The following is a 17,181-nucleotide window of genomic DNA, read 5'->3' as shown; positions in this document are numbered from 1 at the left end:
CGCTGGATCCTTAACCCACTGAGCAAGGCCAGGGATCGAACCCACAACCTCATGGTTCCTAGTCAAATTCGTTAACCACTGAGCCATGACGGGAACTCCTAAATCAGTTTTATTGAAGTATAATTTACATACAAAAAGTATACCCACTTTTTAAGTGGATGGTTCAATAAGTATTGGCAAATTTATGTATAGTTGTGAACCACTACCACAATCCATCTTCCCAGAAAGTTCTCTTGTACTTCTTTCCAATCCTTTCCCTCCAACCAAGGCAGCCTTCTTTTAATATTTTCATCTAGGATTAGTTTTTCATGTTCTAAAACTTCATATAAATAGGATCATTCAGTACTGAGTGAAGTATTTACTTACCATACTAAGTGAAATAAGTCAGAAAGAGAAAAACAAAAACCATATGATATCACTTATATGTGTGGAATCTAAAATATGGCAAATGAACTGACCTGAAAAACAGCAGACTCACAAGCATAGAGAACAGACTTGTAGTTGCTAAGGGGGAAGAGGGGAGGGAGTGGGATGGACTGGGAGTTTGGGGTTAAGAGATGCAAACTATGACATTTAGAATGCGTAAGCAATGAGGTCCTATTTTCAGAGGGAACTCTATCCAGTGTTTTGGGATAGACTATGATGGAAGATAAGGGCATGTATGTATATATATGAGACTGGCTTACTTTGCTCTGTAGCAGAAACTGGCACAATACTATGAACAACTATACTCTTAATAAAATTTTTTAAAAAAATGGAATCATTCAGTATGTATGTTTTTGTGTCCCTGTTCTTTTTCTGTACCTAATGTCTGTGATATTCATTTTGTGTGTATCAGTTGTTCATTCCTTTGTATGGCTTTCTATTCTACTGTATAGATGCCACAATTTGATTATCTCTTGTTGATATTTGGGTTGTCCCAGTTTGAGGATATTATGAATAAAGCTTCTTTGAACATTTGTTAGATCTTTGTGTGGAAAAAATTTTCTTGGGTAAACAACCTAGCCTTCATTTTTATAGGTGGGAATACTGATGCTCAAAGAGGTTGAATGACTTTTTAAAGTCGCATGACCAGTGATTCAGTGGACTCAAATGCCTTTATACACTCTTTCCACTCTATCACACTTTCCCCCACTTTTTAGAGGTAAAAATTACAGATGAAGTGGTCTGTGAATTCAGATGAAGAAGATCTCTGTCAGCTTGGCATGTCAAAATGGGCTTCTTGAAGATGACTTTTGAGTTGGCCTTGAAGAATTGCTAGGCTTTGAATATGTAGAAGGCAAGAAGAATTTTGTAAGCAAAGATTCTTTAGTATGGGCTTCATTCATTAGTAAATAAGTATTTAATTAGTGCCTCCTCAGTGCCTGGCACTGTTCTGTATGCTGAGGCTACAGCAGTAAGAAAGCCAGTGTACATCATGGAGCTTACATTCTTGTGGGGAGAGATGGATAGTACACCAAGTAAGTAAATAAAGTAATAAGTGCTCTAGAGAAAAGTGGGATGCCAGTGTTGGGAGTCAGGATAAATGGGTTGCAATTTTAAAAAGAGGGCTTGAGAAGGCTTCACTGAGAAGGTGACATGTGGCTAAGGTTAGAGTCAGTCTTGAGTGATCCAGATGGGGACTTTACAAGTGTAAAGCCCCAGGGCAGGAGTGTGTTTGGCATGTTGGGGAATTTAAAGAGGATGCTATGGCTGAAGTGGAATCAACACCAGAGAAGCAAGGAGTAGGTGTGGTCAGAGAGTAGGAAATATCTGAGTGCATCTCTTAACAGTAGGGCTAAATATCACTTCATAAAACTTTGTTTTCGAGTTCCTGTCGTGGTGCAGTGGGAACGAATCCAACCTAGGAACCATGAGGTTGCGGGCTAGATCCCTGTCCTCGCTCAGTGGGTTAAGGATCCGGCATTGCCATGAGCTGTGGTGTAGGTTGCAGATGCGGCTCGGATGTGGCATTGCTGTGACTGTGGTGTAGGCTGGCAGCTACGGCTCTGATTAGACCCCTAGCCTGGGAACCTCCATATGCCGTGGGTGCGGCCCTAAAAAGGCAAAAACAAAACAAAACAAACTTTGTTTCAGTTAAATGTGTGCGTCATGATGTAAAATGTGTGTGTGTAATTATAGCTTGTAGTTAAAAAAAAGTTTAAAGTCTCTGGATTGGGATATCATGGACTGTTTATGCAATTATTACTCTTTCTCTTCCATTTAATTTTTTTTGAGAGCATTGAGGTATTATTCAGCATAGAATATTTAAAACATGCTATAGTATATTCAAACAATATAAAAGAGTGATGTTTTTGTTATTGTTTAATATAATAAGAAACTTGTGGGGATGATATTTTTATCTTTATATGAATAAATCTGATTTTCTGACAATGTTATGACTAATAGTTTGTACTGTATATTTTTATTATAGGAGTCACACCCCATGGGTTTATGTGATAAATGAGCTTCTTGGCATAGAAGGAAATTAAAAAATGATGGTAAGTGATCAAGCTACCTTAGTTTTTTTAGTCTTCTTCCTCACTCCCTCTCTCTCTTCCTTCCGTTTTTCCTTCCTTCCATTTTTCATTTATTTATCTTTTTTTATGTAATATTTGTTACTGCCAAGATACTCAATGGAACACATACGTTACAAAGCACAGCAGTAAAGGAACTATCTGTGAATGTACTTTTCAACCTGAGAACCATAGACTTGCTCCTAACATTTGTGCAACTAAGGCAAAAATAAAATGGAAATCAGCTTCTTTTATGTCTTAATCTTGAAAAGTCATAAATCAGTTTATGCCAGCAGCTTGACCTACTTTCCTACGGAGGACCCAGCCAACTCTTAAAGGAGCCATACTCTTTCTGGTGTTGGCAGGACAGAAGCTGGGCCAGAGTGGCCTGTGAATCTTAGGTGGGGACTTATGTGAAACTCCCCGGAGAGCTTTTGGGCAAGTGCGTTCCCCTTCCCCATGTTCTACTTTTCTAACTCAAGATTTACAGGCAGTTCTAAATACCTTCTTAAACTCGCTCGCTCAAACCCAAGAAGAGAAGGAGGGAATGCAGTTTATCGGGGAATCCAGGCTGTCCAAACACTTCCTTTGGGAGATTTGGGGTGGCCATTCTTAAATAAAATTAGATGTTTTTACTGTGCTTTGCCTCTTTCCTTCTATTCCTCATTGTCTGTTCTTGGGATGAGGAGGTCTCAGTTCAGTTTACGAATCCCTCTCTCTCTTTTTTTTTTTTTGTCTTTTTGCCATTTCTTGGGCTGCTCCCGCGGCATATGGAGGTTCCCAGGCTAAGGGTCGAATCGGAGCTGTAGCCTCCTGCCTATGCCAGAGCCACAGCAACGTGCGATCCGAGCCACGTCTGCAACCTACACCACAGCTCACTGCAACGCCGGATCGTTGACCCACTGAGCAAGGGCAGGGCTCGAACCCGCAACCTCATGGTTCCTAGTCGGATTCGTTAACCACTGCGCCATGATGGGAACTCCCCCCCTCTCTCTTAATTACTGTACACTCAATTACTAATTTGGTTTTGATTTTTTTGATGTTTTGATATTTTGATAGATGTAAGCTTCTAAATTTTGATATATCTTATCTTTGATAGATGTAATCTTCTCAGGACAGGAGCTGCCTCTTTTGGGTGTACAGGCAGAACTATATCTACTTATGTTCTTCTTTTCTATCTCATCCTGTCCCATTATATACTCCAGTTTCTTTTAAAACTTTTTTTCCTTTTTCTTTTTTTTTTCTGTCCATGCCCACAGCATGTGAAAGTTCCCAGGCCAGGGATAGAATCTGCACCACAGCAGCAATCCAAAGCTGCTGTGGTGACTGTGTTGGATCCTTAACCCACTATGCCACAAGAGAACTCCTTCTTTTATATCTTAAAGACATAAAAAGTTCGGAGTTTTAAATTTTTTAGTCTGTCATTTGGAATCATTTTCCTCCTGCCTTTTATATCCTAAGAATTCTCCATAGTGAGGACTTTTGGTCCTAAATTCTGTTTTTTTTTTTTTGTCTGAAGATAGCTTTTTTTTTCCTGCCCTAATTTTGGAAGATGGGCTTGTTCAGTATAGAAGTGTAGATTGACAAATATTTCTCTCAGTATGTTGAAAAAAATTATTCCACTGTCTTCAGCCTCTTTGTGATTTTTGACACTTCTTTATTTTTGATTTTACTTCATTTTGATATTGTACACAGCATTTACATGGTTCAAAATTGAAACACTTAAATGGCATTCATTCAGAGAAGTTTGACTTTAATTTCTCTTCTTCCTTTTCTTCCCTTTGTGGGTACTCTTTTCCATTTTTTGAAATTGTGAAATACAGAAAATTTACTGTCTCAACCATTTTTGTGTATGTTTCAGTGGTAGTAAGTACATTTATATGGTTGTGCAACCGTAACTGCCATACATTTCCAAAACTCTTTTCATCTTGCAAAACTGCAAGTCTACACCTGTTAAACAATAACTCCCTATTTCTTTCCTCCCCTGGCCTCTGGACGCCCCCATTTTACTTTCGGTCTCTGATTTTGACTATGCTGGGTACCTCATATAAATGGAATCATGCAGCATTTGTGTTTGAGTGACTGGTTTATTTCACTTAACTAAAGTCCTGAAGGTTGTAGCATATGTCAGAATTTCCTTTTTAAGACTGAATAATATTCCATTGTATGTATATACTGTGTTTTGCTTAACCATCCACTTGTGTCTGGACAGGGTTGCTCCCACATTATCCCCCCATATTTTAACTACTGTGAAAATGCTGCTGTGAACATGGGTGCATAAAGCTAGCATACTCCTTTATCCCTAAATATTCAGTGTGTATTTCCTAAGAACAAGGACATTCTCTTACATCACCACAATTCAATTATCAAAATCTGAAAATTTAACATACATATAATACTATTTTATAATCTACAGTAAGTATTTAAGGTTTGGCATTATCTTGCTAATGTCTCTTCCAGCTGCTTTTTCCCTTGATCCATTTAGTTATCAAGTCTCTTTGGTTTCCTTTAATCTGGAATAAATTACTCAGATTTTCTTTGTCTTTTTTGACTTTGTCATTTTTGAAGAGTACAGGACAGTTATTTTGAAGAATTCATTCCATTGAGGTGATGTTTACATGTGATTAGAGTCATATTTTGTATTTTTGGCCAAATATCATGTGAATGATGATGTAACCTTCTCAGTGTACCACATTAGGAAGCATATGATGTCAATTTGTCCTACAGTTGGTCATGTTAACTCTGATCACTTGGTTAATATATTGTCAGGGGTTTCTATTTAAAGTTTGTTTTCTCTTTTGAAATTAATACTTGATTTGTTAAGAGATACTTTGAAGCTATGTAAATACCCTGCAACTTAGTAAACTGTCACCCACTAGTTTGAGCATCCATTGATGATAATAATTATTTAAGTAGGTGATAAGTATTTACATTCTCCCCAGTTGTCTAACCTACCTGTCTATCAAGTTCCTTGGATTTTAAAATTTTATTTAATGTTATAATCTATTACTACCATTTATTTTGATGCTGAAATTGTCCCAGATTTAGCCAGTAGAAGCTCCTTCAAACCAGCTCTTGTGTCATTTGATATTCTTTGAGCACTTCTGTACTTTCTAGTATAATAATCTGCTCTAGTTTCATCTTATGCTTTCTCTCTTATTCTTCTTCACACCTTATTACAACGGCTGGGAACTTCAGTAGTGTTGGATGGAGATGGTAATGGTAGGCATCCTTGTCTCTTTTAAGATTATATCATTAAATAGGATTTTTGTTGTAGTTTGTGAAGCATTTTTATTGTGGATGAGTGTTGAATTTTATCACATGCCTTTTTCTTCTGTTGAAGTGAACATAAAACTTTTCTACCTTACTTTGTTAATATGGTGAATTACATTATTGATTTGAAAATGTTAATCCACTCTTGCATTCCTGAATTAAAATCAACTTGATTGATATTTTACCTCGATTCAGCTTGTGTGAGTATGTGTATGTAATTTTCACTGTTACTCTAGAAAGAGTTCGAATTGATAATTTACTTTTCTTGTCCTTTCAGGTTCTGATATCCAGGGTTACATGGAACTCTGTGAATTGGGATATAGTCCTTCTTTTTTATTCTCTGAAAGAATTTAGTGTAATTTTTTTCTTCAGTGATTAGGAAAATTCACCAGTGAAACCATCTGAGCCTGGGTTTTCTTTTGTGAAATTTCTTTAGTAAATATTTCTTTAATATTTAGAATTTAAAAATTTCTTTAATAAACAGTCAGATTTTTCTGTTTCCTTTTATACCAAGATTTGGTAAATTGTGTTTTTAAAGGAATTTGCGTATTTCATCAAAATTTGCAAGTTCATTGATGTGTTATGACATCCATTTATCTTTTTGATTTCTAGAGGTTTTACACTCTGTATTGATATTCCTTTTTTATTCTTGATACTGGTTATTTTTGCCATTATCACTGATTACTTTTTGATCAGTCTTGCTAAGCAGTATATACATTTCATTGATATTTTCAAATAACCATTTTTTGTTTTATTAATTTTTCACTATCATGTGTTTGTTTTGTATTTTATTAATTTTTGCTGTTTATTTTTTTTTTTCTTCTTTCTTTCTTTGGGTTGAATATGCTACTCTTTCCCTAACTTCTTGAAACAGAGACTTAGATGATTGATTTTCAGCCTCTTTCCTTTGTATTATGTCATTTAAGGGTATACATTTCTCTTTAAGCATAGCTTTATTTAGCTGCTCTACAAGTATAGATGTGTTATCTTTTTATTATGATTCATTTAAAGATATTTTACAATTTCCTTTGTGACTTCTTTGATCTGTAAGTTATTTAGAAATGTATTCCTTAATTTCAACCATATGAGATTTCTTCTGGTTATCTCTCTTTATACTTTCTATACTTTGGAATTTAGTGAGTCCTGCTATATGACCTAATGATATTGACAGTGTGGAAAATTTCATAAACATGCAAAGAATGTATATTCTGCCATCATGGAGTTCTGGGTTTTGGATATGTCAGATATGTCAAGCTTGTCAGTTATGTTGTTCAAGTCTTCTATGCTGTCACTTAATTTTTTTTTCTGGCTTCTTGAAGTGGTGTGTTAAAGTCTTCTATAGTGATAGTGGTTTTGTCCGATTTCAGTTTTTGCTTTTAGTTTTTAGATGCACATTTAGAAGTGTTATGTTTTCCTGATTGATGATCATTTTATCATTATGAAGTATCACTATTTATAGCAGTAATTTTACCTTAAAATCTGCCTTGATACTGGTGTAGCTGCCATTCATTTGGTTAATGTTTGCATGGTCATCCCTTTTTTCCATCCTTTTATTTTTAAGGTATAGCTCTTTTAAATAATATGTAATTAGATATTTAATCCAATTTGACAATATTTTCTTCTGATTGCTTTTATCCTTGTTATTGTTATTATAAATAATGTTATTATTTATATATTTAGGTTTAAATCTATCTGTTGATTTTTTTTTTAACATAGTGATTCAGTATTTTTATTTTATTTTATTTTATTTTATTTTTTTTTTTAGTTTTTTTGTCTTTTGTTGTTGTTGCTATCTCTTGGGCCGCTTCCGCGGCATATGGAGGTTCCCAGGCTAGGGGTTGAATCGGAGCTGTAGCCACCAGCCTACGCCAGAGCCACAGCAACGCGGGATCCGAGCCGCATCTGCGACCTACACCACAGCTCACGGCAACGCTGGATCGTTAACCCACTGAGCAAGGGCAGGGATCGAACCCGCAACCTCATGGTTCCTAGTCGGATTCGTTAACCACTGCGCCACGACGGGAACTCCTGTTGATATTTGTTTTCTGTGGCCGAATTTCTCTTTTATCTTTTCCTCCCTGCTTTTTTACTTATTTTGCATTATTCAAATATTTTATTCCATTTTTTTCTTTTTTCATTTTTTAATGGCGGCACCTGTGCCACATTGATGTTCCTGGGTCAGGGATTGAATCGGAGCCACAGCTGTGACTGAAGCTGCAGCTGCGGCAACACTGGATCCTTTGACCCACTGTGCTGGGCCAGGGATCGAACCTGCATCTTCATAGTGACACAAGCTGCTGTGGTCAGGTTCTTAAATCTAATGTGCCACAGTGGGAACTCCATTTTTTTCCTATCTATCTCTTGGCTTCTTATATATTATTTTTCTTTTGGTGAGTACCCTAGAGATTATAACATTCCTCATTGAATTATTAGAGTCTATTATAAATTATTACTTTTATCATTTCTTAGACAATACAGAGGTCTTACCACACTTGAATTCTGTTTCTCTTCTACCTTTTGTAATACTATTAATACACTTTGTTTTTCATATATTTTAAATTTCGTAGGATAATTTAAAGATAATATTTTTGTAGACAGTGTGTTCCTACTTTTACTAATATTTTCACCCTTTGTGGTGTTTTTCACTTATTTCTTTGTTGATATGCTTCCATCTGGGATTGTTTTCTTTCTTCCTGGAGAATTTCCTTTAGTATTTCTTTTAGTGAAGTTAATTTAGTTTCCGATTCTCATAGAGTTTGTCTGAAAATATTTTTATTTTTCCTTAATTTTTGAAGGATATTATTGCTGGATAAATACTCTAGATTTTTAGCAATTTTCTTCCAAAACTTTAAAGATATTCTGGTATTTTATATTTTTTATTGTTTCTGATGGAAAATCAGCAGGAAGTTTTAGCATTATCCCTTTAAAGATAATGAATTTTTATCCCGTCTGTATGCTCTAAGATTTTCTCTGTTAACATTTTCATTGGTTTTTCTTTGATGTGTTAGGTATGATATTCTTGTATTTATCCTGCTTGGTGGTTTATAGAGCTGCTGGAAAACTTGGGCTTTTTTTTGTCAGTTTTGAAGAGCTTTTTCTTTTCTTCTCTTCTCTTTTCTTTTTTGTCTTTTTGTCCTTTTAGGGCCCCACCCGCAGCATATGGAGGGTCCCTGGCTAGGGGTCTAATCGGAGCTGTAGCTGCCCGCCTACCCCAGGAGCCACAGCAGCGCCAGATCCGGGCTGCATCTGCAACCTACACCACAGTTCATGGCAACGCTAGATCCTTAACCCACTGAGCAAGGCCAGGGATCGAACCCACAACATCATGGTTCCTAATCTTTTTTTTCATTTTTAATTTAGTATGTATTTATTTATTTTTACTTTTTTAGGACTGCACCTGCGGCATATGGAAGTTCCCAGGCTAGGGGTCGAATTGGAGCTGCAGCTTCCGGCCTATACCACATTCACAGCAATGCCAGATCCAAGCCATGTCTGTGACCTACACCACAGGGCATGGGGCAATGCTGGATCCCCAACCTACTGGGTGAAGCCAGGGACTGAACCTTCATCCTCATGGATACTAGTTGGATTCGTTTCTGCTGTGCCACAATGGAACCTCCCTTTTTGTTTTTTTAATTTTTTATAGTCTTTATTGAAGTATGGTTGATTTACAATGTTGTGATAATTTCTGCTGCATAACAAAGTGATTCAATTATACATGTACATACATTCATTCTCTTTTAGATTCTTTACCCACATAGATTATCACAAAATATGAGGTAGAGTTCTCTGTGCTATACAGCAGGTCCCCATTGGCCAGTTTTTCCATATACCTCATTGTGTATCTGCCAGTCCCAAACCCCCAGTTCCTCCCTCCCCTCCCACAGCTGTCCTCTTTAGGTAATTAATCATTAATCCTCATCCCTATCCCATCCTCCCCCTGGACCCCATTATATTATCAGTATTTGTATTGGTTGTCTTTATGGGTTCTTTTTGGTCATGCCAATGGCATGTGGAAGTTCCCAGCCCAGGGGTCGAACCTGTGCCACAGCAGTGACCTGAGCACAATGAGGGAACTCCTGTCTTTATTTTTTATTAGTTTTTTTTTCCCTTTTTTTCTTTTTAGGGCCTTTCCTGCAGCATATGGAAGTTCCTAAGCTAGGGGTCGAACTGGAGCTGGAGCTCATGGCCTACATCACAGCCACAGATGTGACCTGTGCTGCAGCTTGCAGCAATGCTGAATCCTTAACCCACTGAGTGAGGCCAGAGATTGAACCCACATCCTCGTGGGTATGAGTCAGATCCTTAACCCACTGAACCACAAACTAAGTTTGAAGTATAGTTGATGTACAATATTATGTAAGTTACAGGTGTACAGTAGTATAGTGATTCACAGTTTTTAAATATATTCCATTTATGGTTATTATAAAATATTGGCTATGTTCCTTGTGCGGTACAATATATCCTCATAGCTTATTTTAAACATAATAGTTTGGATTTCTTAATCTCCTCCTCTTATATTGCCATTCACTGTCAGTTTTATTGTTATTAATTTGAAGATACTTATGGCTATTTGTATTTTTTTTTTTTTTTTTTTTGGTTGTCAGTAGTTTTTACCATAATGTATTTGTCTTTTTTTTTTTTCTTTTTTTTTTTTTTTCTTTTCAGGGCTGTACCCACAGCATATGGAATTTCCCAGGCTAGGGGTTGAATCCGAGCTGTAGCTGCCGGCCTACACCATAGCCACAGCAACACAGGATCCAGGCTGTGTGTGTGACCTATACCACAGCTCATGGCAACGCTGGATCCTCGACCCACTGAGCAAGGCGAGGGATTGAACCCTCACCCTCATGGATGTTAGTTGGGTTTGTTAACTGCTGATCCATGAAGGGAACTCCTGTATTTGTCTTTTTATTTTATCTTATTGTTTAAAAAATTTGTTCTTTTTGTAATTCACAGTGTCTCTCAATTTGGTGGCATGATTTTTTTTGGGGGGGGAGTTAGTTTTAGAAAATTCTTAGCTTGCATATGCTCTAATCGCATTTTTATCTTCTCCTTAGTCGTCAGTTTTTACTGTGTTTGTCTTCATTTTATTTCCTATGTCTCTTGTGCTCTTTTCTGTTTTTTAATTTCTCTTTTCATTCTAGATATTTTAGTTTGACTCAACCTACTAATTTCTTGTTAAATCCATCTTTTGAGTTCTCCATTTCAGTTTTAAAAAAGTTTTTAGTTTTATAATTTCCATTTGATTGTTTTAAAAAGGTTTCTACTTCTCTGCAGAAACTTGCAATCCTATCTTTTTGTTTGTTGGGCCCATAATTAGAGTTACCTTAGGATCTTTTATGACTCTGTTATTTGGATGTGTGTGAGTATATATCTATTTTCTGTTACTTTTCTTTATTTTCAGTTACTTGAATTTTTTAATAGCATGGCTAGTAAATTATGATTGGATGCAGACATTGTATGTGAATAATTTAATAGATGATTTGATGCTAAGATAATTGTGTCTAGTAGAAGATTTACCTCTGATTTTGGCAGATGGCTAGGAACATTGGCAATTGTAGTTTAATCCTGTCAGGGATTGAGATGAATCAAGACTGGTTCCATTTCTTTTGTGAGGGCTGATCTCTTTCTGGTTCACTTTTACTCCTGGGATGAAACACTTCCGGGTTTTAACCTCAAGCCTGGGGTGGTCTGGACAGTTTGTTTTTTTTTTTTAGACTTTTTTTTTTTTTTTTTTTGCTTTTTAGGGCTGTACCTGTGGCATATGGAAGTTCCCAGGCTAGGGGTTGAATCAGAGGTGCAGCTGCTGGCCTATACCACATCCACAGCAATGCCAGATCCGAGCTGTGTCTGTGACCTACCCCACAGCTCACGGCAGCACTGGGTCCTTAATCCACTGAGCAAGGACAGGGATCGAACCCGTGTCCTCATGGATACTAATTGGGATTTTTAGTACTTGGCCATGACTGGAACTCCTGGACAGATTTTGTCTCCATACTTTCTGTGAGTCTGTCAGACTTCTCACCTTCTCTGTGTCTTTGGAATTGAGAGGTCCCTGTGGGAAAAAAGCAGCCCTGATTGCTGAACTCATTCACCTCTTTAAGTTCCTTGATCTTGGCCTTGTAATTCTTCCTCCACTTTTTTTCCCTGGTGCTTTTAAACAGATGTTAAAAAATAATTTGTTTACCTTTTCTTTCTTTTCTTCTTTTTTTTTTTTTTGTCTTTTTGCTATTTCTTTGGGCCGCTCCCGCGGCATATGGAGGTTCCCAGGCTAGGGGTCGAATCGGAGCTGTAGCCTCCCACCTACACCAGAGCCACAGCCACGCGGGATCCGAGCCGTGTCTGCGACCCACACCACAGCTCATGGCAACGCCGGATCGTTAACCCACTGAGCAAGGGCAGGGACCGAACCCGCAACCTGATGGTTCCTAGTTGGATTTGTTAACCGCTGCGCCACGACGGGAACTCCTGTTTACCTTTTCTGATTTTTCTCCACTAAAGAGTTGGTCTGAATTACTTAGTTCTTCATACTCAGAAGGGAAATCAGGAGTTCCCGTCGTGGCTCAGTGGTTAACGAATCCAACTAGGAACCATGAGGTTGTGGGTTCAATCCCTGGCCTTGCTCAGTGGGTTAAGGATCTGGTGTTGCTGTGAACTGTGGTGTGGGTTGCAGATGCGGCTCGGGTCCTGCATTGCTGTGGCTCTGGCGTAGGCCGGTGACTACAGCTCCGATTTGACCTCTAGCCTGGGAACCTCCATATGCCGCGGGAGCGGCCCTAGAAAAGGCAAAAAGACACACACACACACACACACACACACACACACACACACAAAGAAGGGAAATCAACAGATTCGAAATTTATTTCTTGTTCAGTCTTCCACCTTGTAATTCAGGGACCAAGTCTATTTCTATCTTTTGACTCTCTTTCTCTTGAGAGTTGTATGCTGGATCCTCTGCATCTGGTTAGTAAATGGGGGAAAAGAGTGTAAATGATGCAGGAGATTTTTTTTTTAAAATAAGCTGGGCCTGGAAATGGCCTACCTCAATCTTGCCTCTATTATAGTGTACAGAATTTAGCCACATGGCCATCTATCTGCAAGAGAGTTTGGAAAGTGTTGTCTAGCTTTGTTATAGGAGAAGAAGCTAGTGGTTTCCGTGAATGTATAGTAGTCTTTGTCTCATTGTCTGTTTAATAGTTGGTGGTGACATGATAATATCTCAGGTTAGGGTGTTATTAGTGGATTTATAGTTTCAAGATATATTGAGGAGATAGAATTGATAAGATTTGATATATCTGCTCTAACAGAGATCCCAAAGCAGAGTAGCTCATATAAGAATAGAAGTTTAATTTTCGCCCTTGTAGTAGTCTAGACAGCCTCAGTTCATATAAGGATTTATTTACCTCTGGAAAGCTGTGAAAGATCATTAAGAACTGACAAAGTTACCATAGATTACTGGACCGAATTCCAACTCATCAATCTATGACATCCAGCAAATTATAGCAGTTTCTCAGTATCTTAGATAAGTTTCATAATTTGTGAAATAGATGTAAGTGCTACTACCATTGTTAGAATTTGATGTGCTTCTGGTGTTCATTTGCTGATAATATCGTCTTCATAGTACTTAAAATATGAAGAGCTTGAGTAGTGGTAATTTAAGAGAAAGATTCTTTGCTAAATTATTTGGAGAGCTGAAAAACTGAAAAAAGAAGGGAGTTTGATTTTATGGGCAAGCAGTATTATGAATGGATTTTGAAGAATTTGTGTAAAGTAGAAACTTTTATGGAGGTACAAACATAAAAATTTAATAAACAATGCTTGAAACCTTTTCAGGTTTATGACCAAAGTTGCTGAAAGTAGAAATTATTTATATATATATTTTTAACCTAGGATACAGATAAGTTAAAAATTTCTTTTCCCAGACTGGAGAAAGTCTTAGAAATATATGGACCTTTTGGTAAACATTCCAAACACTTGCTTTCTTAGATTATATATTGTAACAGTCAAACATAAAAACTTTAATTTAAGAATAATGTTTATGCTTTTTACTGGAAAATTTGGTATTTGAACCAACCCCTGTAAGATTTCCATATGGCACTAGGTGGCGCACTGTGACTTGGGATGAAGATACATTTATTTTGTTTAAGTCTCCCAGAAGAAAAGAACCTAGGTGAAAATACTGTTTGAAATATTGCAGTGTCTTGAAATATTGCATTCATTGCATTTCAAACCCTAATTGAATTAAAATATTTAAAATTGTATTGTTATTATTGACATTTTTATAAGGATAGGATTATTAAAAATGATTAGAATGTATCAGTTTTTACTGAGAAGAGTCCATTCAGCATATATTGCAGAAATCAGATGTACTTTAAATTGAAAAATGGTTTTCAGTACCTGTGTTGTAGTAATACGAGTGTAATGTTATTCCTCATGAAGTATTAGAATTAAGAACGAAAACAAAGTCTTGAGCTGGTGGCTTTTTCTTTGTGTATGTATGTGTACTAAGTATAAAAGAACTAATTGCAAAATTCATGGTAGAACTGAAATGTTTATAGATGAAGAGAATATTAGATCTCACATTTTCTGGTCTAGCGTTGCTGCTTATGATCATTTTTGTTCCAAGAAACTCATTACTTTATGAAGACTCTTGAGTTATATAGAATAGTGAATTTCACAATCTGATATATATTTATGTATATTTACCTACATGATTTTTTTTATGATTGCTTAAGACAGTTACCTGAAAAAGAATGAAAAATAGGCCACCTATTTAAATGTATTCGTCTGGCCTGAAAGGAATAGTGATGCTTCTTTTGGTTAAAATAATGCTTATGTGGAGTTCCTATCGTGGCAGAGCAGAAATGAATTTGACTAGGAACTATGAGGTTGAGGATTTGATTGCTGGCCTCGCTCAGTGGGTTAAGGATCTGGTGTTGCCATGAGCTGTGGTGTAGGTCACAGACTTGGCCCAGATTTGGCATTGCTGTGGCTCTGGAGAAGGCTGGCAGCTGTAGCTTAGATTAGACCGCTAGCCTGGGACCCTCCATGTGCTGTGGGTGCGGCCCTAAAAAGCAAACAAAACAAAACAAAAAAACAATGCTTATATAACCTAAATGATAGATGCCAACCTAAATTATATAGAGCTAATAATCACTGGGTGATGTGTTTAAGCAAAAGGAGATTTTATGATGGTACACTGATTGGAAAGTATGGGGATAGAAAAGAGATGATTCAGAGAAAATGGATCCCCCTACACTTGGTGGGACTGTGCCTTGCTGTAACCACTATGGAGAACAGTATGGAGTTTCCTCAAAAAACAAAACAAAACAAAACAAAACACTATAAATGTAACTACCATATGATCCAGCAATTCAGAGAAAACCATACTTCAAAAAGATAAATGCACCCAAGTGTTCATTGTAGCGCTCTTTTCAATAGCCAAGACAGGAAGCAACTTAAATGTCCATTGAGAGGAATGGATAAAGAAGATGTGATACATATATACAATGGAATATTACTCAGCCATAAAAAGAGTGAAATAATGCCATTTGCAGCAACATGGATGGACCTAGAAATTTTTATACTAAGTGGAGTAAGAGAAAGACAAACACATCATATGATGTCACTTATATGTGGTATCTAAAAAAATGATATAAATGAACTTATTTACAAGACAGAAACAGGCTCACAGACTTTGAAAACAAAGTTATGGTTACCAAAGGGGAAAGGTTTTGGGGAAAGATGAAATGGGAGTGCGGGATTGGTATATGCACACTATTGTATATGTAATGAATGATCAACAGAGACCTGCTATATAGCACAGGGAACTCTACTCAACATTCTTTGATTAACCTATATGGGAAAAGAATCTGAAAAATAATAGATGTGTATATATGTATAACTGAATCACTTTGTTGTACAGCAGAAATTAACACAGCGTTGTAAATCAACTATGCTTCAATAAAACTTTAGAAAAGGGAAAAAAAAGAAAAGAGTTGATTCATGTATTTTGCATAGGATGGAGCTGAAATAGTGGTCACTGACGAATGAGTTTCAGTGAAAGCTTATGAGCCATGTAAATAGATGCCCTGTGGATATTCAGGGTAAGGTCAGAGTGATGAAGGAGTGTGAGTGCAGGTATTTATTTTAAAGATGTAAAAAGTTAAGTTCCTGGAGGTGCCTGGTGGCTCATAGGGTTAAGGATCTGGCGTTGTCACTGCTGTGTCTTGGGGTTGCTGCTGTGGTGCAGGTTCGATACCTGGCTGGAGAACTTCTGCATGCTGCAGGTGTGGCCAAAACCAACCAAACAAAAAAGTTAAGTTCTGGAGAGGAAGGTTTGGGTTAACTTCATAGCACAGAGTATTAGAATGGAAGAGAGCAGTCTTTGTTTTCCCAATAGTTTGGGCTGGTTGGTTCATTCGTGCACATGTCAGTCATACATTTAGCACCTTTGGTTATTCCCTTTTTCCCTACATATGCAGTTTCTCTTTTTACAGATCATTCCCATCAGCATAAAAATATGCTATCACCCATCTTAAAAACCTCTTTTCATTTCTGCTTTCTTCATTCTCTGTCCTTCTTTCTGAGAAAACTCAAAGGAACTTTTTTATACCCAATATTTCCATTTTGTAATGCAGCATTTTCTTGAATTCTCTTGAATTAGGATTTTGACCCTAGAGTTCTTCTAAACAAGCAATAATACGTTATTGATTTATTTATTATAAATTATTGCTTTTATCACTTCCCGGACAATGCAGAGCTGTCAATCTAACTGTACTGTTGCTTCTTTAAAAGTGAGCTCCCCCCACCCCTGTATGCTTTTAAGATTTTCTCTACATTTCAGGCTGTTATCAGTTTTTCTCTGATAGATTTAGGCATGGCTTGCTTTGTAGTCATATTTATCTTATCTGGAGTTTGTAAAGCTTCTGGAACAGTTGAGCTTACATCTGTTGTTAGCTTGTGTAATGAAGCAGTTTGTGAAATTTAAATGATTAATTTATATAATAATTTGGATAAATGATAATTTCCTGATTTTGATAGTTGCAATATAGTTGTATATGGGATATATGAAATACGTATTGGAGTACTTAAGGACAAAATGTATCATGACTGCTGCTTATTCTCAGATGTTTTAGGGAAAAAAATGTGTGAGGGTATTTTGAGGATTCTTAGTGCTAATTTGTAACTTTTCTGTAACTTGAATGTATTTCACACTAAGCAATAAGATATCTGGTATAATAGTAATATACCACTTGGTCTTCTCACCACATAGCCATTCATTTACATGTTGTCTGTTGCTGTTGTCACACAAAATGGTGTGATTGAGTAGTTGTCACAGAGCTTAAATACGTATTGGAGTACTTAAGGACAAAATGTATCATGACTGCTGCTTATTCTCAGATGTTTT

The 17,181-nt window shown here is 36.8% G+C and overlaps 1 protein-coding gene across 5 annotated transcripts in view; it reads left to right on the top strand.

Annotated features, from left to right (window-relative positions):
- Positions 1–17,181, top strand: part of SCAPER (S-phase cyclin A associated protein in the ER) — a 428,719-nt gene that overhangs the window by 15,475 nt on the left and 396,063 nt on the right. For all 5 annotated transcript variants that reach the window (XR_014810514.1, XM_021099014.2, XM_021099012.2 and 2 more), the window contains exon 2: positions 2,414–2,480. Coding sequence is in view for 4 of the 5 variants with exons in the window: in XM_021099014.2 (XP_020954673.1) it covers positions 2,475–2,480 (6 nt within the window). In the remaining variant the exon portion in view is untranslated. The remainder of the gene's footprint in view (positions 1–2,413; positions 2,481–17,181) is intronic.

The sequence above is a fragment of the Sus scrofa genome, chromosome 7 (assembly GCF_054392235.1).
Source record: "Sus scrofa isolate SSC_HxYL_T2T_F1_AM1 chromosome 7, Sscrofa_HxYL_maternal_Yorkshire_Landrace_v2.0, whole genome shotgun sequence".
In the NCBI taxonomy this organism is placed as follows: Eukaryota; Metazoa; Chordata; class Mammalia; order Artiodactyla; family Suidae; genus Sus; species Sus scrofa.
The sequence above is the reverse complement of the archived record's forward strand: the minus strand, read 5'-3'. Positions and strand labels throughout refer to the sequence as shown.